At 41.9% G+C, this 23,363-nt stretch overlaps 1 protein-coding gene across 1 annotated transcript in view; it reads left to right on the top strand.

Annotated features, from left to right (window-relative positions):
• LOC308513849 (maestro heat-like repeat-containing protein family member 1) overlaps nt 1–1,320 on the top strand; it is a gene marked incomplete at both ends in the record, with an annotated part of 56,878 nt that extends 55,558 nt beyond the window's left edge. The window contains 2 exons of the mRNA XM_081083950.1: nt 607–747; nt 1,075–1,320. Coding sequence (XP_080940076.1) covers nt 607–747; nt 1,075–1,320 — 387 coding nt within the window. The remainder of the gene's footprint in view (nt 1–606; nt 748–1,074) is intronic.
• Between the last annotated feature and the right edge of the window lie 22,043 nt (nt 1,321–23,363).

Genomic DNA, 23,363 nt, shown 5'->3' with positions numbered 1-23,363 from the left:
TAGCCATTCATTTCCTGTAGCTGAGGAACATTTAACAGAAATGTTAAATAACTTGCCCCAGAAAGTGGAAAGAATAGAGAGTGGGGTTTGCTTCCCTGCCACTTCAGAGCCTAAAGAGGCAGGGGAAGCCTGGGGAGAAGATCAGCAGCATTAGTTTTCCCAGAATGATTTTAGGATCCCAGGATCTGGCCCAAAATGCTAAGGTTATCAGCGCTATCCACCATTGCCGTAGACCAGTGATGGCGAACCTTTTGAGATCAGAGTGTCAGCATTTTGAAAAACACTAACTTAACTCTGGTGCCAGGTCACATAAAGAATTTTTTTCATATTTGCAACCGTAGTAAAACAAATATTTATATTTCTGATATTTATTTTATATACTTAAATGCCATTTAACAAAGAAAAAATCAACCAAAAAAATGAGTTTGCGTGTCACCTGTAACAGGCGTGTCATAGGTTCGCCATCACTGCCTTAGACTCTAGCCCATGCGCACAGATCTACTATTGCTCTCTACTGGTAACAGTTATTACCTGAGTATGGGGCCTGAGGGGAGCTAGGGAAGCACCAGGTACCCATCCATGGTTATAGTAACCTTGTTTCCACAGCTCCTCTGGCATCGATCAGTGGCTCAGACTCTGGGACAAGACTTTGTGGGCAATCTAATCAAGTGGACCAAGGAGCCCAACCTCATCATGAAAGAAATTGGACTCTGTGGAATCAGTAACCTGGCACTGCATGAAAGTCAAGTAAAAGTGGGGGGCCCAATGGGAATCAAATGTTAGTCTCTGAACCACTTAATTTGTTTCCCTTGGGGTCTCTTAATTACTCAGAGCTTAGTAAATTTCCCAACCCCTCATCCTAGGGCAGTACAACATCCAGTTTATAGACTTACATAGCCTGGCCATCTGGCCTCCCAAACACCCTGAGCACCAGCCTTCCACTTCCTCTGCACATCCAGCCCCTAGATTCCCTACGTCTGTTTCTTTTAGGCACCACTTGTTTTCTCAAAACCCTATCCCTAAAGTGTTGCATGATGCCCAGGTGGAAAGTGATCTCTGCCTTCTTTCAAACAGTCAGAATCTGTGAAGAGCCTGTTTCCAACCTTGGGAGACTTCCTGAAGAGTGAGGCACGAGTGACAGTTCAGGCAGTAAAGGCCCTACGGAACATCGTCGTAAATGGGCATGGAGAAGAGGTCAAGGCGATGTTCTGCAGCATCTCCAAGCATCTGCGTCCACTCATCAATGATGTATGGGCCCAAGTCCCTAGGATTAGTTGGAAACAGTATGGGCTGGGGCTGAAGGTGAACCCTGGAAGCTGAATTTAGGGTCCTGGGGCAGAGCTATGGGACTTGGTGGAAGGCTAAAATCACTGAGGGGCAGAAAAAAGGAGACTTGGCTACTTGAAGCAGTGCATTAGACAGGTGCAAAATTCATTCCCTATACATACAGATGTAGCACTCATCCACTTACTCTCTTACCACAAATTTCCTGAAGGAGCCACTGAAGGGGAAAATGTGACATACTGATGTAAAATTGGTTCTGACTCCAACGATCTTCTCCTGCAAACTTAAAGAGTGGGGGAAGAACTCATAACTTCTACCCTCCTTCCAAACAGCACAGGGACCCTAGAATGCTGGGAGCCTTGTTACAATATCCGAAGGCTCAGAAATCTGAACTACCCAGTCCAGTAACAGCCCACTCCATGTCTCAGCCTCTTTACAGATCACAGCCATTTTGAGCTGAATTAACTTCACATCAGAGGTGTATGCTTACTTAGAGTATTCCTGTTCTGGCACCTATCAATTTTTAGTATTTGAACCTTGGATTTGAATTATTTTTGTATCAGCCTCATAATCTCGAAGAGCCTGGACACTCACTCCATGATTCATCTATTTTTCAGTTACTTTTAAAACCCAACATGTATATTTGACTTGACAAAGCCTAAAGATAATCTTTACCCTTCATCCAAACAATATAAGAATCTTAGAAGCTTGATTACACTGCCCCCGTTTTATTAATTAATATTGTCTAGTAGTTTAGTTTCACATTCTTTTAAAATCCCCAAATGTGGTCTTTAACATAATCACCACCATTGCTGTTATGTTATACAGTCAATACTCATTTAGATTTTCCCATATGTTGCTTACACATTTCTTCATTTACCTTTCCTTCTTATAGCTCTCTCTTCCCTTCTAGATTCATTTTCTTCTTTTTTCTTTGTGGCTTTTTCAGTGAGGGTCTGTTAATAGCAAATGTTTTCAGTCTTGGTCAGAAAATGGCTTTATTTTGTCTCACATTTGTCTTTAGTTTTTAACAGTTTAGGATGTGTTGGCATGAATTTCTTTAGGTTTAGCCTGAATTTTTGGAAATCTCTATGTTTGTGTCTTTTACCATACTTTAAAAGATTGTAGCCATTATTTCTCCAAAACATTTTCAGCACATTCGTGTTCCTCTCCTTTTAGAAATCTGATGACAGAAATGTTGGACCTTTGCTCTTGTCCCATCGGTCCCTAGATTCAGTTCATTTTCAATAATTTTTCTCCTTGTTGTCCAGATTGGAAAATTTTTATTGATCTCTCTTCAAGTTCACTGTGTCTTTCCTCTGACATCTCTGTTTTGCTAATTTGCATTTATCAGTTTAAATATTTCCCGTTTTTATCTTGTCTCCTTCTTTGCTGAGGCTTTTATTTCTGAATTGATTACAAGGTTATTCAGTGTTGTTTTTGGAGTATTTGGTATCATAACTCCTTGGAAGTTTATATCAGATAATTCCAACATTTGTTTCATCTTAACTGGTATCTGTTTCATCTTAACTGTTTCATCTCAATTGGCTTTTCCCATGTGAGTCAAGATTTTCCAGGCTCTTCATATACAGAGTGATTTTTTTTTAATCCTCACCTGAGGATAATTTTTTTATTGATTTTTTTATAAAAGAGAGTGGAAGGGGGAGAGAGGAGAGGAGAGAGAGAGAGAGAGAGAGAGAGAGAGAGAGAGAGAGAGAGAGAGAGAGAGAAACATGAATATGAGAAAGACACGTAGATTGGTTGCCTCCTGCTCCTGCAGAGGACCGAACCTGTAATGGAGGTACATGCCCTTGACCAGGAATTGATCCTGTGACCCTTTGGTCCACAGGCTGATGCTCTAATCATTGAGAAAAACTGGCCAGAGTGATTTCTGATCGTATCTTTATAAATACTAAGTTATGTGACTCTGAGTCTCAATGAAATCCTATGGAGGATGTTTATAGTTTTACTTTAGAAGGCAACTGGCCTATTTAACTTCAGGCTGCAAGTTCTGACTAGCCTTCTGTGTGCACAGTGTGATTTCCATGTCAGTCTGAATTGCCAGCCATTGCCCCCTCGAATGTTCACTTTCCCTAGGTCCTCCCTCTCTGTGACCTCCCTGATTTTATAGTTCCCTGGGGCTCCCTTTTTCTCCTAGTTTGGCCATAAAGCTGAGGCTTTAGTTAGCCTGCAATGCTAGGGACTTCTGTGACTGTGCCTACATTTGGGCCAAGTGGCATGAAGGCAGAGAGAGGAAATAAAGAAATGGGGGTTTGGCCATCCTCTTGGGGCCTCAGCTCCTTCAAAAGGAAAGTAAGGTTTCCCTCCCTCAGAGTTTTGGCTCCTATAGGTTCCCACTGGTTTGTGTGGGGGCTGTGGCATGAGAGAACAGTAGGAGAAAAAGAACTGAGGGATTTCCCGTCTCTTTGATCAGTGTGAGTTCCCTTTCTGACTCTTTGAGATTAACTAGATGACTTCTCTTGGAGCATTCTGTCAGCCTATGGTGTTTCCTTCCCAGTTTCTGGTTGCCTTCTGGGCAGGTTGGGGAGACCAATAGATAGGAAAAGCCAGGCCCCTAGGTCATAGAAACCAGTGATATCCCTCTACCCCATGGGCGCTGGAGTGTCAGCAGCCTCTTTATCTTTGGCCCTGGGAATTTCTCTTTCTTGAAATTGTAGTTATTTAAATATTTCTTAGTATATTTTCATTTGCATTTTAAGATGTCTATAATGGGAAGGTTGTCAGGTTATCTTCCATGTTGCTGGAATGGGAAGTCAAGATTTATGGCCTAACTGAGAAACAGTAAATGGCCATTATAATGGCAACCTAGAAAGTGAAAGGAACACTAACCCAGGCAAGGGCTGTGAAATTTGGGTTCTAGGTGCTCCTTTAACATTCACCTAGTCATCATACACATTTACTTGGTTAAAACTCTGTAGTTTAAGCTCCCAGTCAAGATGGCAGCAGCAGTAAACACTGTACTCCCCTTCTCCCATGACCACATTACAACTAAACTTCAGAGCAATCAACATTGATACCTGCCTGAACTCTAGCTGAACAAAAGCCCTATAGCTAAGGATACACAGAAGAAGCCACATCAAGGCTAGTAGGAGGGGCAGAGGCCTGGAATGAGCTGGTCCCACACCTACATGTACTGGTTAAAGATTGGGAGAGATATCTCAGCTGTGAAGTCTCCCAGTGTGGAGTAGGAGTCCCAGCCCCACACCAGGCCCTCCAGCCCAGGGTTCCAGTGCTGGCAAGAGAAGTCCCTAACTTCTGACTAGGGAAACTAGTAGACATGGTGGCTTAGTGAGGCATGGGGTTAGGGGGTTGGTGGGTGGAGTGGGCGAGGCTCCTGGAATCCCAAGCATTGCTCTTAAAGGGCCTTTGCATGGAATTACTCGCTGATGGATTCACTTACTCTGATCTCCAGCCCTGGGGCAGTACCTCAAAAGATGCCAGAGGTAGAACTGACTTATCTGGCTTCAGGGGAAAGGCTTGAAGGGCAACTGTCTCCCAGAGGAAGTTCTGGCAGAGCTACTGTTCCTTTGCTAAGCCCTCTGCATGCATGTGTAGGCAAGCATCAGATCTCAGTCTCCATCAAAATGGCTAACACTGTTCCATACAAAGAGCTTGTCTTGGCATATGCCAACATTCCTAGAAATATCTCAAAGGTTCACAAACCCCAAAGAAGCAGCATCTGGCCCTGGCATGCCTTGTCCCGCTTCCCAAGCAGCTCCAAGCCTGGCACTAGCAGCATATGGCCTCAGTTTGCATCTTAGCCTCTCCCAGGCACCTCCAAGCCCACCACAAGCAGCACATATCTGCAGATCACTTTGTAGCTAATACCAGGTGGACCCAGGCAGGTCACAGGCAACAGATAACCTTCACCTGTACCTCTCAATAGGCCCCAGAAACAACACACCCAGTGGTCAGCTTCAGACTACACCAGAGCAGCAAACAACTCCATCCACAAATGACACACTCAAAGGGCAGACTCACATGGTACCAGAGTCCTGCTAAAGCAAATTCTGCTATGTAGGTTTACCCCTGCACAATAGTTCCTCCACTGGAATCATCACCAGTCCTCAATCCCAATCAGCCTGGAGGTCACTCCCTGACATTGATGTGCCATAGCAATCAAGGCTCAACTACAATAGAAAGGCACACATACACACACAAGGGACATACCTGGAGCACCTAGCTCAGGTGAACAGGGAGACCGTGTCACTGGGCCGCATAGGACGCCTACTACATAAGACGACTCTACCAGAGTGAGAGATGTAGCAGTCCTCCCTAATACATAGAAATAAACACAAGGAGGCAGCCAAAATAAGGAGACAAAGAATCATGTTCCAATGAAAGAACAGAAGAAAATTCCAGAAAAATTACTAAACAAAATGGAGACAAGCAGTCTACCAGATGCAGAATATGCAGAATTCGAAACACAGGTTATTAAGATGCTAAATGGTCTCAGAATTTTAATGCAGAGGAAATGTAAAATCAAAGAGCCTGAGCCGCATGCCTCAGTGGTTGAGCATTGACCTAGGAACTAGGAGGTCACAGTTCAATTACTGGTCAGGGCACATGACCCAGTTGTGGGCTCCATCCTCATTGGAGGACATTCAGGAGGCAGCCAATCAATGATTGTCTCTCATCCTTGATGTTTCTATCTTTCTCTCCCTCTTTCTTCCTCTTTGAAATCAATAAAAATATATTTTCAAAAACCATGAAGATAGAAAATATAAAAAAAGAACTATTTGGAAATGAACATACAATAACAAACAAAGAAATACATTAGAGCCCTAACTGGTGTTCGTCAGTTGATTGGATGGTGTCCTGTGCACCTATAGGTTGTAGGTTCAATTCCCAGTCGGGGCACATGCCTGGTTTGCAGGATTGATACCCGGTAGAGGGCATGCAGGAGGCAGCCAATCAATGCCTCGCTCTCACATGAATGCTTCTCTCTCCCTCTCCCTTCCTCTCTGTCTAAAAATAAATTTAAAAATCTTTGAAAAATAAAGAAATACATTAGAAGTAGTTAGCAGTAGATTGAATGAAGTAGTGGATCAAATCAGTGATTTCGCAGATAAGGGAGCAGACCACACGCCATCAACACAGCAAAAAGAAAAAAGAATCCCCAAAAAAGTTGAGGATAGTTTAAGGGGCCTCTGTGATATCAAGTGTACCAACCTTTGTATCATTCAGGTACTAGAAGAAAGAGAGCAAAGAATTGAAAATCTATTTGAAAAAACCAGAAAACTTCCCTGACCTAGGAAGGAAACAGACATACAAGTCCAGAAAATGCAGAGAGGTCCAAATAAGATGAACCCAAAGAAGCCCACACTAAAACACATAATTAAAATGAAAAAGATTAAATATAGAGAATCTTTTTTTTTAAAGTATTGATTTGAGAGAGAGAGAGAGAAGGGAGAGAGGGAAAAACCGTTTTGTTGTTCCCCTTCTTCATGGATTCATTGGTTGGTTCTTGTAGGTGCCCTGACTAGAGATCAATCCACAACCTTGCCATAGTCAGCAACACTCTATCCAACTGGGCTACCCAGTCAGGGCCAAAGAGAGAATCTCCATACTGTTTTCCACTTCCATGCACCAATCTACATTCCCACCAACAGTGGATGAAAATTCCTTTTTCTCCACGCCAGTAATTGTTTGTTATTTATTGACGATGGTCATTCTGACTGTGTGAAGTGATATTTCAATGTGGTTTTAATTTGCATTTCCCTGATGATTAGGGTGAGCATTTTTTCATGTCTATTTTCCATCTGAATAGCCTCTTTGGAGAAGTGTTTAAAGCAATTTCCCCCCTGGTGTTGAGTTGTATTAATTCTTTATAAATTTTGTATATTAACCCTTTATCAGAATATGTTAACCCATTGGCAAACATGTTCTCCTCTTCAGTAGGTTGTCTTTTTTTTTTTTATTGCTTAAAGTACTACAAAGGGTATTACACATGTGTCCTTTTTTTCCCCCCACCCTTGACAATCCACTGGCCTCCCCTACCCCCCAGCGTCTTATGTCCTTTGGTTATGCTTATATGCATGCATATAAGTCCTTCGGTTGATCTCTTACCCCCAACCCTCCCCGGCCTTCCTGCTACAGTTTGACAATCTGTTTGAGGCAGCTCTGCCTCTGTATCTATTATTGTTCAAAAGTTTGTAATGGTCTCTATTATCCATGAATGAGTGAGATCATGTGGTATTTTTCCTTCATTGACTGGCTTATTTCACTTAGCATAATGCTCTCCAGTTCCATCCATGCCATTGGAAATGGTAAGAGTTCCTTCTTTTTTACAGCAGCATAGTATTCCATCATGTAGATGTACCACAGCTTTCTAATCCATTCATCTACTGATGGGCACTTAGGCTGTTTCCAGATCTTAGCTATGGTGTATTGTGCTGCTATGAACATATGGGATATATGAACATATATCCTTTCTGATTGGTGTTTCTGGTTTCTTGGGATATATTCCTAGAAGTGGGAATCACAGGGTCAAATGGGAGTTCCATTTGTAGTTTTTTGAGGAAACTCCATACTGTCTTCCATAGTGGCTGCACCAGTCTGCATTCCCACCAGCAGAGCACGAGTGTTCCTTTTTCTCCACATCCTCTCCAGCGCTTGTCATTTGTTGATTTGTTGATGATAGCCATTCTGACAGGTGTAAGATGGTACCTCATTGTTGTTTTGATTTGCATCTCTCGGATGATTAGTGACTTTGAGCATGTTTTCATATGTCTCTTGGCTTTCTGAATGTCCTCTTTTGATAGGTGTCTGAATGTCCTCTTTTGATAGGTGTCTGTTTAGGTCCTTTGCCCATTTTTTGATTGGATTGTTTATCTTCCTTTTGTTAAGTTGTATGAGTTCCCTATAAATTTTGGAGATTAGGCCCTTATCAGATATGACATTGGCAAATATGTTTTCCCACGCAGTGGGTTTTCTTGTTGTTTCTTTGATGGTTTCTTTTGCTGTGCAGAAGCTTTTTATTTTGATGTAGTCCCACTTTAGTTTCAAGTGCCCTAGGAGCTGTATCAGTGAAAAAATTGCTTCGGCATATGTCTGAGATTTTGTTGCCTTTGGATTCTTCTAGAATTTTTATGGTTTCCCGTCGTACATTTAAGTCCTTTATCCATTTTGAATTTATTTTTGTGTATGGTGTTAGTTGGTGGTCTAGTTTCATTTTCTTGCATATATCTGTCCAATTTTCCCAACACTATTTATTGAAGGGACTATCTTGGCTCCATTGTATGTTCTTGCCTCCTTTGTCAAATATTAATTGAGCATATTGGTTCGGGCCGATTTCTGGGCTCTCTATTCTATTCCATTGATCTATATGTCTGTTGTTGTGCCAGTAACAGGCAGTTTTTAGAACAGTGGCTTTGTAATACAGCTTGATATCTGGTGCTGAGATCCCACCTACTTTGTTAGTAGGTTGTCTTTTAAAAAATATTTCCTTATTGATTTAAGAGTGGAAGCGAGAGGGAGAGAGAAATAAAACATCAATGATGAGAGAGTCATTGTTAAGCTGCCTCCTGCATGTCTACATGCCTGCAACCCACACATGTGCCCTGAATGGGAATCGAACTGTGACTTCCTGCTTCATAGGTGATGCTCAACCACCGAGCCATGCCGGCTGGACTGACTGTTTACTTTGTTGATGGTTTTCTTTGCTGTACACAAACTTTTTAGATTGATGTAGTCCCATTTGTTTATTTTTTCTTGATTCCTTTGCCCAAAGAGATATATCAGAAAGGAAAAAATTGCTAAGAGAAATGTCAGAGATTTTACTATGTTGTCTTCTAGAAGTTTATGGGTTTAATTCTTTAGTCCACTTACAGTTTATTCTTGTGTATGGTGTAAGAAGGTGGTCTAGTTTCATTTTTTTTTTTTGCATGTGTCTGTCCAGTTTTTTCAACACCATTTAGTGAATGGACTGTCTTTACCACATTGTATGTTCTTGCCTCCTTTGACCATATACTCGAGGGTTTATTTCTGGACTCTCCATTTTGTTCTGTTGATTTGTATGTTTTTTTGTTTGTTTGTTTTGTTTTGTTTTTTTTTGCCAGTACCATGTTGTTTTGATTTCTATGGCCTTGCAGTATAGTTTGATATCAGGTAGCATGATACCTCCAATTTTGTATTTCTTAAGATTGTTATTGGCTATTTGGGGTCTTTTGTGGTTCTATATAAATTTGTGGATTATTTGTTCTAGTTATGGGAAATAAACCATTTATATTTTGATTGGAATTGTATTAAATGTATAGATTGTTTTAGGTAGTATGGACATTTCAACTATGTTAATTTTTCCTATCCAGTATAATCTTCCATTTATTTGTATCTTCTTCAGTGTATTTCTTTAATGTCTTCCATAGTTTTCTGAGTATGGTTCTTCTATCTCCTTGGTTAAATTTATTCCTAGGTATTTTATTTTTGATGCAGTTGTAAATGAGATTGTTCTCTTTGGTTTATGTTCTGATAGTTTATTATTGGTGTATACAAATGCAACTGAAAAGAAAGAAAAACAGGAAAAAATGCAATAGAATTCTGAATATTTATTTTGTATCCTGATACCTTACTGAATTAATTTATAAATTTTAGTAGTTTTTTTTTGTTGGAATCTTTAGGGTTCTCAACATAGAGTATCATGTCATCTGCAAATAATGATAGTTTTATTTCTTTCCAGTTTGGATGCCTTTTATTTCTTCTTCTTGTCTGATTGCAGTACTATGTTGCCTAAGAGTGGTAGAAGTGGACATCTCTGTCTTGTTTCTGATCTTTTAGTTTTTCCCCGTTGAGTTTGATGTTAGTTGCATGTTTTTGATATATGGCCTTTATTATGTTACAGTGTGTTCTCTCTCCTTCTACTTTGCTGAGAGTTTTTTTTTAAAATAATAATTTTGATGTGTCTTGGCGTGGTTCTCTTTGGGATTATCTTGTAGAGGACTCTCTGTACTTCCTGGACTTGTGTGTCTTTTTCCTTCACAAATTAGGAAAGTTTTCCATCATTATTTCTTCAAATAGGTTTTTAATCCCTTGCTTTCTTTCTGCTTCTTGTGGTGCTCCCGATAATGCAGACATTGGTATACTTGATGTTGTCCCAGAGGACCCTTATAGCATTATCATTTTTTTAAAATTCTCTTTTAGCCCTGGCTCATTCACTGAGCATCGGCCCATGAACAGAAGGGTTACAGGGTCAATTCTGGTCAAAGGTTCAATCCCAGGCCTTGGTTGGGGAGTGTGTGGGATGAAACCAATCCATGTGTCTCTCTCACATCAATGTATCTCTCCCTCTGTCTCTAACACTCCCTTCCAACTCCCTCTAAAAATTACTGGATAAAATATCCAGTAATATGGGTATTTTATAATATTATAATATTTTATAATATTTTATAATAATGAAGATTAACAACAAGAATTCTCTCTCTCTCTCTCTCTCTCTCTCTCTCTCTCTCTCTCTCTCTCTCTTTTTCACTGCTCTGATTTGCTATTCTATGCTACCTTATCTTCCAAATTGCAAATTCAATCCTTTGCTTCATTTAGTCTATAGTTGGTTCCTTCTAGTGCATTCTGTATTTTTCACTGGTTCTTATTTATAGTTTCTGTGTCCTATTACTGTCTTTTCTTGTTTTCACTGAGTTCATCCATTCTTCCCTGCATTTATTGAGCATCCTTTTAACCATTGTTTTGAACTCTGTATTTAGTAGATTGCTTGCCTTCATTGTTTTTAGTTCCTTTTCTGGGGATTTGTCTCTTATTATATTTGGGGCATGTTTCCTTGTATTCTCACGTTGGGTACCTCTCTGTATTTGCTTTATTGTATTAGGTAGATCTGCTGTGTCTCCCCATCTTGGTATTTATTTCATAGGTGTCCTGTGGGGCTTGGTAGTGCTGTCTCCCTGATCACTAGAGCAAGGTGTTCCGGGAGTGTGTTATGTGAGCCCTCCTGTTGCAGTTGAGTCTTTTAAAAAAAGATTTTTAAATTTCTTTTTGGAGAGAGAAGAAGGGAGAAAGAGAGAGAGAAACATCAGTATGAGAGCAACATTGATCAGCTACCTCCTGCCTGCTCCCTAAAGTGGTTGAGCCCACAATCGGGGCATGTGGCCTGACCAAGAATTGAACTGGCAATCTTTCAGTGCACAGGAAGACAACCAACCTACTGAAGCACACTAGCCAGGGCTGTAGTTGACCCTTATTGCTGTTGGTGCATCCATGGGTGGGGTTAACCTTCTGGCTGTCTGACTCTGAGGATTGGCCCTGACCTCACTGTATGAGCTGCTGGGCAGGGACTAACCCCATGAAGTAGAATTCACCCCAGCAGGGTCTGGTATCTGCCAAAATCTTCCTTTCGATGTGCCACTTGTGGGGCTAATTGGGTTGTGTTTAATGTGGTCTGAAGCCTGCCACCAGGTTCTGAGGCCTCTTGGGAGGGACTCTGGTGCTGGTGAATATCAGATGCTGCCTGTGACTGGCACTGGGCTACCTGGTAGGATCTACAAAAGATCCACATTTCCTGCCTCTGCAGGAAAAGGGTGCATATGGGAGGAACCAAAGTGCATGCCATGTCTGGCCTCCATCAGCACCAAACCCATGGGCGGGGTCAGCAAAAGTCCCTAGGCACTCCAAGATATGCCTTTTCCTGCTGGCTTCCTGTTAGGCCCAATCACTGAAATGGCCTCTGGCAATATGCAAATTGAAGTAGGCTCTCGGGTTGGGGCCAGTGGTATTCACCAGGTTGATAATATACAAACTTGAAGCCAGTACTGCTTCTGAGGCCACTCAGCAAGTGTGTCATGGTACAACAAAGCCAGCTGCCAGCTGCCACCTGCATTGGGCCTACAGACATTTGTGGTGAGGTGGGTTCTGAGGGAGTCATCAGGGTGAGGCCAGCAGAGTTTACAGGGCTAAAACAGATCAATATTTGGTCATGTGGATAGAGAGCTTTCCACAGCAATGGTGGCTCCATCAGCATGTGTGGGGGAAAATGACCCTCACCCTAAAGCCACAGAACTTAGTCTCTGACATCCCGTTTGTCTGCCTACACATCCTAAAGATCCCTCCAAGAAAGTCTGCACTGCCAACTCAGGTTGGCTGGTGGGAGCTTGGCAGGGCAGGGAAACAGGTATTTGGGAGGGAGTACTAATGCATTCCACCACATTGATGCCCTGTGGAGGGGAATGCTCAACCCATGAAATATGGCATCTGTGGACTGTGGTTGGAGAGGATTTCAACACAAGGACCTTGCTGGCTGTCCCTTTAGCTCTCCCTGAAGCCACACATCCCAGTCTCTCCCTATATGAATCCAGTCTGCTCTGAGCTACCTTCCCTCTCCTGGAGCCCATGGTGAGTGGCTGGAAACGACATTTTCTGCACTGACTTTTTAAGAGGGTTCTTGGGTTTCTGGCAGACTCCCTTCTCTCCCTAGTAGATGGAATCTCTGATGACTTTCACAGCCAGGAATTAGGTGGGTTTCTCTTCCTTTTGTGGTGCTCCAGGCTGGGGAGCCTGTGTTGCGTTGAGCCTGTTGATCCTGACAGTGGACTTTGTAGGTGAAATATCTCTCCAGATTCTCTACTGCTGCACATGTGGGGCCACCTCTTTTTGAGCCTCAGTCCATCCTACCAGTCTCCAAGTGGCTGCTTCTGTAAATCCTTGGTCATAAGACTTCTGTTCAGCTGGACTTCAATTGGTTACTTAGGTTGATTGTTCTGAAATTTAGTTGTACTTCTGGTTTGATCCTGGGAGGAGGTGAGTGTAACTTTCACCTACTCCACCACTGTATTGGATGCTGTTGGGGGTTTTTTTAATTTAAATACTAACATTGAATCACCTCCCTGTTTAGCCATTATGTGCTTTGTGCAAAAAATAATTCAACTTGTTAAAATATCTGTTTTCCGTATCCTACAAATTCAGGAACTGTCTTGTCCCATCATGTCTGCTATTTAGTAAGTGCCTAGCTCATTATAGGTGCTTAAAAATATTTGTACAGTTAATATATACTATACTCTTGAAAGTGTATAAAGTTTAGCTGTTTGTGATCCTTGCTAATACAAGCTAATATAGATTTAAACAATTACAGCATAACCGGGACAATTAAATTTTTTTTAAATTTGGCATTTTTGAGCTAAATCCCCAAAAGAGAATAAAGTGATAGGTTGTAGATATGATCCAGGGCAGAACTGAAATTATAATCTTAGTTTCCCTAGCACAGTGCCATAACTCTAGGAGGCTTATTATCTCTAGGGGGCTAAAGAGATTTACTCAGCTCCACAATTTATGTTGCCTTTTTATTATGTAAAAAGCAGTGTCCTTTGGACATGAAAAATGAAATGTGGGTGTATGAAAGTCAAGCCAGGCAGGGTCAGAGGGAAACCATAGCCTCCTCATCCTCATTTTGCTCTTCATGGCAGGAGAGGGACCAGGTGAGGATCACAGCCATCTCTGCCCTTGGGCACATGATACATCGAGTCAACAAATTCAGGCCTGGATATGCCATCAAGAAACATCTGTACAGTTTTTTAGTCCCGCTGCTGCTTAGCTTAGAGGACGACAACACAGAGGTGGTCAAGGTATGGGTGATCTCTGTCCTGCCAACCTCAGCCTGATACAACCCCTTCCTGCTAGAGCACAGCCCCTTCCCTTTAGTCCTCTTTCATGAGCCTTGTCTGGGATCTGCATTCACTCTACACCAGTGGTTCTCAACCTTCTGGCCATTTAAATACAGTTCCTCATGTTGTGACCCAACCATAAAATTATTTTCCTTGCTACTTCATAACTATAACTTCATAACTACTGTTATGAATCCTAATGTAAATATCTGATATGCAGGATGGTCTTAGGCGACCCCCGTGAAATGGTTGTTCAACATCCAAAGGGATCGCGACCCACAGGTTGAGAACCACTGCTCTACACCTCTTTGGTATCATCTTCTGGGCTGAATCTGAGCACTTTTACCCTCTATTGGGTGCCATCAGTCTTAGACTAATATGTTACTCCTCCCTGAGTTATGTACATATTTTCACATGATCAAGGCCCCTGATCCCAGGTACTAATCCTAACCAAACCCCTTGTGGACTAGTTTCATGGTCTGGCCTGGCTCTCCAGAATTATAGAAGGTAGACTATGGATTTCCTTGTCTCCATCCCATAGGCCTGTGGAGCAGCCCTGACTGAGTGGACTAATGTGATTGGCTGGTCGTCCTTCACACAGATGTTTCAGCATACCACCCTCAGTGATCACATGCAGGTGTTGGAAGAAACATGCCATCACTTGGTGAGTGAGAGTTTCTGAGGAAGCCGGTTGCATGCTATGGACTCACTGGCAGGCTTGCTGGGCAAAGAGGAGAGGGCTGACAGAAGATATATTCTTTATTTTCCTTGATTCTCATTCTTTCTCATCAGCAAACTCTGAGAACCCACATTTGGGATGCCAGTCCCTGGATCTCCATATTTGATCCTCTTAGCATCCCAAACTCTGCCTCAGAGGCTAGGGACACCATGCAAGGTGAATAGATGCCAATGGGATAGAAGCCTTCTGGTTAGAGGAAGAGATATAGACAGGAGTCCTCAGGGCTTGATATCAACAACCATGGTGGTAAAGGTCTGTAGCTTCAGTGACTTCAGTGAAGTCAAGAACAGGCCATAGAGCAGGAATCCTTGTTGAAAAGTAAACATTTAAGGGCTACGCAAGTAGGTTAGGAACTAAATGATTAATTCTAATATTATGAATTTGAATGTTTTACATAGATAGAGCACTTTACCCTGTACACTTTAACATCCATTATCCCATTGGAGCCACTGGTAGGTTCGGCAGGTTTTATTTCAACACTTCAGATGAAAAAGCTGAGGCCAGTGTCAGGACCAGTATTCAAACATGCGTCTCCTGGCTCTACATCAGTTGTTTTCTCCCTTATCATGTTGGTTCCTAGGGGCAAAATTCTCTTTTTGAACTTCCTGCTGAGTCTGCACTGTTGCTGGGGTGGGGGTGTCTGAGTGTCTAGGTTCACATCGTTTAAGCGGACTGAAGACAGAAAATGCTGCTGCTTGTGGACAAGGTGAGAGGGCCAAGGCTGCAAGACGGTCTTCAGTAGAGTTCCCAGCAGCCCCCCTCTCCTTGTCAGCATTACACCTCTTTGACTTCACAGGTGAATACATGCAAAAGACAATTAGTGGGGGAGTTACTGTTTCAGAGCTTCAGCTTCCTGAAGAGCTCCGAGTCCTTCCTACGGACAGCTGCACTCCATTTCATAGGTAAGGGGTCCCTCCTGTCAATTCCTCCCTTCTCTCCAGCAGGAAAGCCCTCCTTGACCTTTCACTAAAGGGCTAAGCCAGAACCATGGCATGAAGAAGTTGGTTACTTTCCTTGCTCTGACCTGATTTGAGATATGCTGTCAGAATCCAAAATTTGTGTTAGAAAAGCCTGGGGAGGAGGAGTAAGCTATCCGCCTTTGTCCTGGCTCTGTGTGCATCTACCCACTTTGTCAGCATGCTGCTTTGTGAGGAAGAGAAATGTATGCATTTGGAAGGAAAAAGCTGTTGCTTCAACTGGAACCCCATGGATTTCCCAAAATATTTTTTGTTTTAAACTATAATAACAGTATGTGTTTATGTTAGAAAGCATAAAATATTCAGAGTGTCTGAAAGAAGACAATGAGTAATACCAGAACTTACATCATTTGGATTTAACCGCTACTAACACCATAGAATTATTTTTCTTAAAAATATGCTACACACACACACACACACACACACACACACACACACACGCACACACACATATAGCACTTTAAAAAATATATGTTTTTAACTGATTTTAGAGAGAGTAGAAGGGAGAGTGAGAATCATTGATTGGCTGCCTCCTGCATTCCCCCTACTGGGGATTGAGCCCACAAGCCAGGTAGGTGCCTTGACTGGGAATTGAACCATAATCTCTCGGGTCCTGGATCGATGCTCAATCACTGACCCACTGGAGCAGAGCTATAGAACTTCCATTTTTTTGATTATTTTAACATTTTTATTGATTTTTTACAGAGAGGAAGGGAGAGGGATAGAGATTTAGAAACAAAACATCCATGAGAGAGAAACATTGATCAGCTGTCTCCTGCACACCCCCTACTGGGGATGTGCCCACAATCAAGGTTCATGCCCTTGACCAGAATGGAACCGAGTACTTTACGTCAGCAGACCAATGCTCTATCCACTGAGCCAAACCAGTTAGGGAAACTTTTAAAAAATAAACTTTGGTACACAGCTCTATCACAAATACAGGCATTACTTACTCATCAACATTATATTTAATGACTACATAATGTTAATTTTATTGTATAGATGGATTTATGAAACCAGTTCTTATTTTTGACTATTGAGACTGTGTTATCTTTTGTTTTTATAGACAGGGACATAGTGGTTAAATCTCTGTATGTCATCATGATTATTTTGTTAAGATACATTGCTTAAAAGTAGAGTTTCTGGACCCAAAGGGTATGCAGAATTTTAAGGATTTGGAACTGGCCTCTAAAAAGTTAGATTCATTTTCTTTTGTCACCAGTATGTATATGAGTATCCATTTTGCCAAACATTTGGCAACCCTAGGTAATATGTTTTTAAAATCATTACCAATTTGATAGGTGAAAATAAAGAAGCTTGTTGTTTTGGTTAATTTTTTTTTAATCAGCAGCTAGGTTATGTATTTTGTCCTGTTTATTGCCCATCCATATTTTACTTTTGCAAATTATTGACTTGCGCCCCTTGTCCATCTTTCTGTTGGAGTAGGAGCCCCATGAAGTTTAACATCCTTGGCGCAGGCTCCACTTATCAGCTGGGTCACAGCTGCTCTGAGGGCTGTTCTTTCACTAGGTCACTGACATGTTGCCAGCAAGGCATCTCTTACATACATTCCTTGCTAAAATCATTTTATAAATTTCCTTGTTCACTACCGAGCCTGGGGAAAAGGATGGCCCAAAGGCTCAGGAATTCTGGATGGACTTTACATCTGTTCTGTCTTTAGCATTAATAGCTGAGAAGATAAACCTGCATTCCATACATGAGGATGATGTGCAGCTGTTACAAAATGGTGAGTCTGGGCCTCGCACCTGGGTTCTGGGTTACATAAGGGGATGGGGCAAGATAGAAATTAGGAAGGGGCAATTCCTGATGTACATGTGACATTATTTTAAAAGTTTACTCTTACCAGTATAAATGTTATATCTAAAAGTTTAAGTGAAGAGAAGTAAGAGAAAGATAAGATTATTTGTCATCATACCAGTTAGATAAAAGCTCTGCTAACAACACGTTCTTGTCACTGCTCCTCTGTCCTGTGCTCTGGGCTGACCCTGCAGAGGTGTGTAAGGCAGACATGGTTCCTTTTCCCCCGAAGAACATGCAGTTTTGTGTTCTTTTTTACTGCCTTAAAATATTTTAAAATTAATTTATACTTATAGAGCCCTTGATATATTAATATTTAAGTTATTTCAATTTTTTTGCTATTCAAACAATGCTACCATGAACATTCTTATATATGCCTCCTTATATGCAAGTGTAATTCTTACTCCAGACTAGGTACTAAAAAGTAGACTTTTATTATGCATGTTGAACTTAACCGAGTTTAAAGTACAACATTTTAATCTTTCCTACTATGTTGACATGAATTTCAATCACCGCCTTTCCCAATTACAGACTTTTATTAACCAATATTTTAGTTCCTTTTGTAAAATCATAATTTAAATGCTATGATTATTATTGTTATTTTATACAAACCATAGATTGACAAAGTGTTATATGCTCACCATTTTTTTTTTTTTTTTTTTTTGTATCTCTGACCATCCCTCAGGGGTCATTTTTCTCCATCTTTCTGGAAGTAACCTTTTAGAAGTTTCTTTAGTGCTGGTATCTTTTTCAAAAATCCTCACAGGAGGACATGTTTATTGCCTTCAGAGGGAGAGAAGGAGAGGGAGGGAGGGAGGGAGGGAGAGAGAGAGAAACATTCATCGGTTGCCTCCTGTACGTGCCCGATAGGGGATGGAACCTGCAACCTATTGGTGTAGGGAATGACACTCCAACCAACTGAGCCACCTGGCCAGGGCTAGTGCTGGTATCTTTTTTTTTTTTTACACACTTTTTATTAATTTTTTTATTGATTAAGTTACTGCATATTAGTGCTGGTATCTTGATATTATACTGTCTTAGATTTTGTTTTGTTTGTTAGAATTTCTTCTTACCCTCATCCTTGCAAGATAGCTTTACTAGTTTTAAAATTCTACACCAACAATTAATTTCTCTCAGCATTTTGAAGACTTTCTGCTAGTATTTCCTGGCTTTCATTGTTGCTAACTAGAAGCCTGCTATTCTAGTGGTTTTCTTTTATTTTTCCTTTGTAGATAATCTGTCCTTTTCCTGTGGCTGTTTTAAGATATTTTAAAGTGTTACTTAAAAGTATAGAGAATCTATCTAATAAAGAGGAAATATGCTAATTGTGCTTCATGCCAATTGCAAAGATGGCAGTGTCCACAGCCAATAAGGAGGGAATATGCTAATTATTGCCCTGCCCTCAAAGATGGCCGCACCCACAGCCATAAGATGGCGGTGCTCAGTCCCCTCAGCCCCGCCAGGGCGGCAGGCGCACATGAAGGGAAGGCTGAGCCTGCCCTCAGTGGGCACGGCTGCTCCACTTGCCTGCTTCTGGAGACCTCCAGTCCCCTCAGCCCCCCAGTCACCCAGGTCCAGCCCGAGACTCAAATATCCAGGGCTAGCCGAGGCTTATGCTGCTGACAGGAGCAGCAGCAGAGGTGTGATAGGGCGTTGCCTTCCCCTGATCACCGGGTCACCTCCCACACCTGAGGGCTCCTGGACTGTGAGAGGAGCCCCATCCAGTGCATGAATTTTCTTTCACTGGGCCTCTAGTAATATAGTAACAGGTACCCATACCCCAATTTCAAGAAGTAGCAATTCATGGTCACCTTTTCTTTTTTAAAAGATATGTGGTTTGTTGTTGTTGTTTATTTCAGAAAGCGGAAGGGAGAGGGAGAGGGAGAGGGAGATAGAAACATCAATGATGAGAATTATCAATCGGCTGCCTCCTGCACGCCCCCTACTGGGGATTGAGCTCACAACCAGTCATGTGGCCTGACCAGGAATCGAACAGTAACCCCCTGGTTCATGAGTCTATGCTGAACTACTGAGCCATGTTGGCCAGGTCTCCATTATTTTTAATCTTACCAAAGTCCTAAAAAAGAGGTAGGAATGGAAGTTGGTAGTGTGGAGAAAGAGGAGCTGCTATTCCCAATGTCCATCAGAAGAGAAAGTTTTACCTCACCTTTCAAAACCCTTTGTTCCCTTCAGTCCCTGAAGAGCCACACCTATGTTTTATATAGGATGTACTTCTGCTGACTCCCTGCCATTGTTCTCTAGTAATTACATTTGTTAATTATTGAAAACCTACTGTATACTATGTCCTATTCTAAGCATGAGATAGTGCAGTGAACAAAACTGATAACCTAACCTTCATGCAGTTTACATTCTAGTCGGGAAGGGAGGAATACCCCCTCAACAAATACGTAGATGTTAGATAAGCACTGTGGAGGTCACTATCTCCATAAGGCAAGGGGTAAGAAGGGCCGGAGTGGGGTCCGGGGTACCCCTCCGCTATGGGACATTTAAGAAGACAGCCGGAGGAAATGAGGGAGTGAACCCTATGACTCTTTGAGGGATAAGCACTTGACATGTTCAAGGAAGAACAAGAAGAGCAATGTGATGGCATGGAGTGAGCAAAAGGACGGGCAGGAGGTGATGAGATCAGAGGACAGCAGTGGGGCCACGTTGATGCGGCCTTTAGCCATGGTAAAGATTTAGGGTTTTACTTGAGTGTAGGGTGCAGCATGGAACACAGTTCTTAACTCTGCCAATGGACACTGGGAAGAGTTTAGGTAGCTTGTGATCAATGGTGAGTGGTATAATTCATTCCAGGACCAAATGGAAAGGATTTTTGAATTACTTATTTTTCACTATTTTTCATACCACAGTTTCCTTCCTTGATGTAGAGACAAGATGAAGAGAATGTTTGCTTTTCTAGCTCCTGTTCCTATGTCTCAGCCCTTTTGTAGTTGAGAGTGTTATGTGTTTGTCTGAAAGTTCTGACATGAATGCCACAGGCTTGTTGTTCTGCAGATGCCTATCCTCAGGGGCTTTGCCCTCTACTTTGAGCCCAGTTAGAGTTTCCTGGTGCCTGCTGTGAGGTAATATTTGAGGGATGCTGTTTGTGAGGTAATGGTGGAATCCTGTCTCAGAGGAAATACCTAGCAAACAACTGGAGAGAGACAAGTCCTTGTTGTCTTTACAGCTCTTTGTCCAGAGAGTAAAATGGTAATGACTTCTAAGGGTACTTTCTTCCACAAAGTCTGCATTACTCAGACCACTTTCACATACTAGATCTCATGATAATGAGCCATGTGAACTTGGGGTGCCTCAGTTTCTCCATTGGCATCATGAGGATAATAGTGCTGATCTTGAACATTGTTTTGAAGATTGGACACAAAACATGGGAAGCACTGAGCTTTGCTGGGCACATAGATGTCCCACAAAACATCTGTGTTGAACTGACTCAGGCTTCTGGATCAGAGGAGGGGTGGTAGTGGGAGGGCAGGTAGGGAGTATCTTTGTAGCTAAGGGAGTATATTTGTTGCTTCCCAGAGAGAAGCCATTCTACTGCTAGCACATTAACCATCAGCTGGTAGCATCTGCCCTCTGAGGGCTTGACCCTGGCTTCAGTTCTGACTCTGACATTTTATATGCTGGCTGCCTTCTTTCAGGTTTTACAGTTGAGGTCTCTACTGTGTAGTAGATACCTATTCCAGCTACAATAGTACAATTTCAGGAAAAGTATATCCAGAATGGAAATCTTGGACTCCTAAGTCTATCAGAGAATTCACCTTGCCTTCCCCTTCCCACCCAGCCTCCTAGAAAGATGCCCAAATACCTAGATAGGAGGAATTTTTTTCCCAAGGAAAATACTTCTAATTACACTTCCACCCATGTCTAGTGCTGAGCAAACCTGCGGTTGAGAAGTGGTTCTTTAAAGGATTGTATATTTCTCTATATAGTGCAAGCCCAACTCCCTTTTTTTCTATTCTAAATGAGATCAAAGTGAAGCTGTAGACTTTGATGGCCTGGTTGGCTTTTACATTTGTTGAGCCCACATTCTTCCTGTCCCTTTTCTCCTTTGCAATACTAGTAAGTAATTTCCTGTCTCCATCCCTCCGTTCCCACTCAACTCTGAGCTATGCACCCCTATTCCTTAACTGGACCACTTTGTCAGCTCCTGACATGCGGTTCCTCTCTCTACACTACTCTCCATGCAGCAGCCAGGATCTCCTTGAAACATGTACACTGGTTCACGGCACGCCTTTGCTTAAACCCCTTCAGTGGCTCTCCGCTGCTCTTTGGGTCAAAGTTTGGTCCCTTACCCTGGGTCACAGGCCCTGAAAAATCTGGCTTCTGACTTGTCTCCACCCTTAGCCTACATCATGTCCCCCTCACTAGAAGGGGCAGCCACTCTGGCTATTTTCTGCAGGATGACGCAATCCCTGCCTCCACTGAGACACTTTCTGCCCTTGATCTTCATGGGGCTGCCTTGGAGGCTGGCTCCCATTCTTTGCATCCCAGCTCAAATGTCACCTTCTCAGAGAGGCATTCCCTGACTGGCCTATCTAAAGGGGTCCTTCCCAATTAGCTGTTCTCATCGTCCTGTTACATTTCCTTGTTTGCACTTAATTTATGTTTTCTTTATTCCTCCACTAGAATATTAAGTTCTATTTAAACAAATATCTATTTTTATTGACTTCAAAGAGGAAGGGGAAGGGAGAGGGAGAGAAAGATAGAAACATCAATGATGAGAATCATTGATTGGCTGCCTCCTGCACACCCCACACTGGGGATTGAGTCTGAAACCCGGGCAGAGTGCCCTGACCAGGAATTGAACCATGACCTCCAGATTCATAAATTGATGCTTAACTACCGAGCTGCACCGGCTGGGCTAGAATGTTCTTTACTGTGGGGAATCTGTCTTTCTTATTCACTACTATATCTCTAGGAAGTTGCATATGCCACTTTCCCTTACACCCACTTGGTCAGAACTTAGTTATATGACCACACCTAGTTGCAAAGGAGGATGGGACACATTCTTTTCCTTATAGCACAGTGCATGATGATAGTACTGTAAACCTCAATTAAGAGCTGTTGATCATTGTTTATAACAGTGAAAAATTGCAAGCAGACTTATTGTTCACTAATAAGGTGTTCATCAAAGAAATTATGATAGAATCATGTGATTGGATATTAAGTTATATGGGGAAATATTTTATGGGGAGAAAAATGTTAATCCTATTTTTGTAAAACAAAGTTTCTATGTTAGATATTTAAGAAATACTGCAAGGACAGGTATGAAAATATCGTATTTTTTTTGGCGGGGTTGAGTGCTTTTTCTTCCTTTCCTTTTTAAAAAACAATTTGTATTTAAACATTTTCTGTAATCAAACAATATCCCTTTTACAATGACACAAAATTATTCTAAATGAAGTTATAATGTGACAAGTGGGGTGGAAAACAATGGAGTTTGGGTAAACAGTTTTTGGAGATTGAGAATCTGAGTTGACTTCCTTTCTGGTTTCAGCTCTAGAAAGTATGAGGGATGATCCTGTGGAATCTATCCAGATTCTGGTGACTACTCTTCTTCAAAATATTGAGGAATATGTTAATCCCAAGGACAGCTCCACTTCCATTATAAGTACTCGCTTCTTCGGATTATGTGCCAGGAAAGCCCAAAAAAGAAAGAGGCACCTATTTAAGACTGTCAGACGGGAAGGAGATAATGATACTGATCGGCCCAGGAATTGGCTCCTAGGCCCTCTAAATTTACTGTGCAGCTGGTGCAAGGGAGGGTAAAAAATACTCCCCTTCTAGTAGGCAACTTAGAAAAGTCAACACAGTCACAAGCACCAGAGTCTGAAAGTCCCCCTGAGGAAACTCCATTGATCCCGAAACAAGTTGCTCCTGAGCCACTGTGAACATTTAGAGCCG

The sequence above is a fragment of the Myotis nattereri genome (genome assembly GCF_964212035.1).
Source record: "Myotis nattereri genome assembly, chromosome: 2".
Lineage (NCBI taxonomy): Eukaryota > Metazoa > Chordata > Mammalia > Chiroptera > Vespertilionidae > Myotis > Myotis nattereri.
The sequence above is the reverse complement of the archived record's forward strand: the minus strand, read 5'-3'. Positions and strand labels throughout refer to the sequence as shown.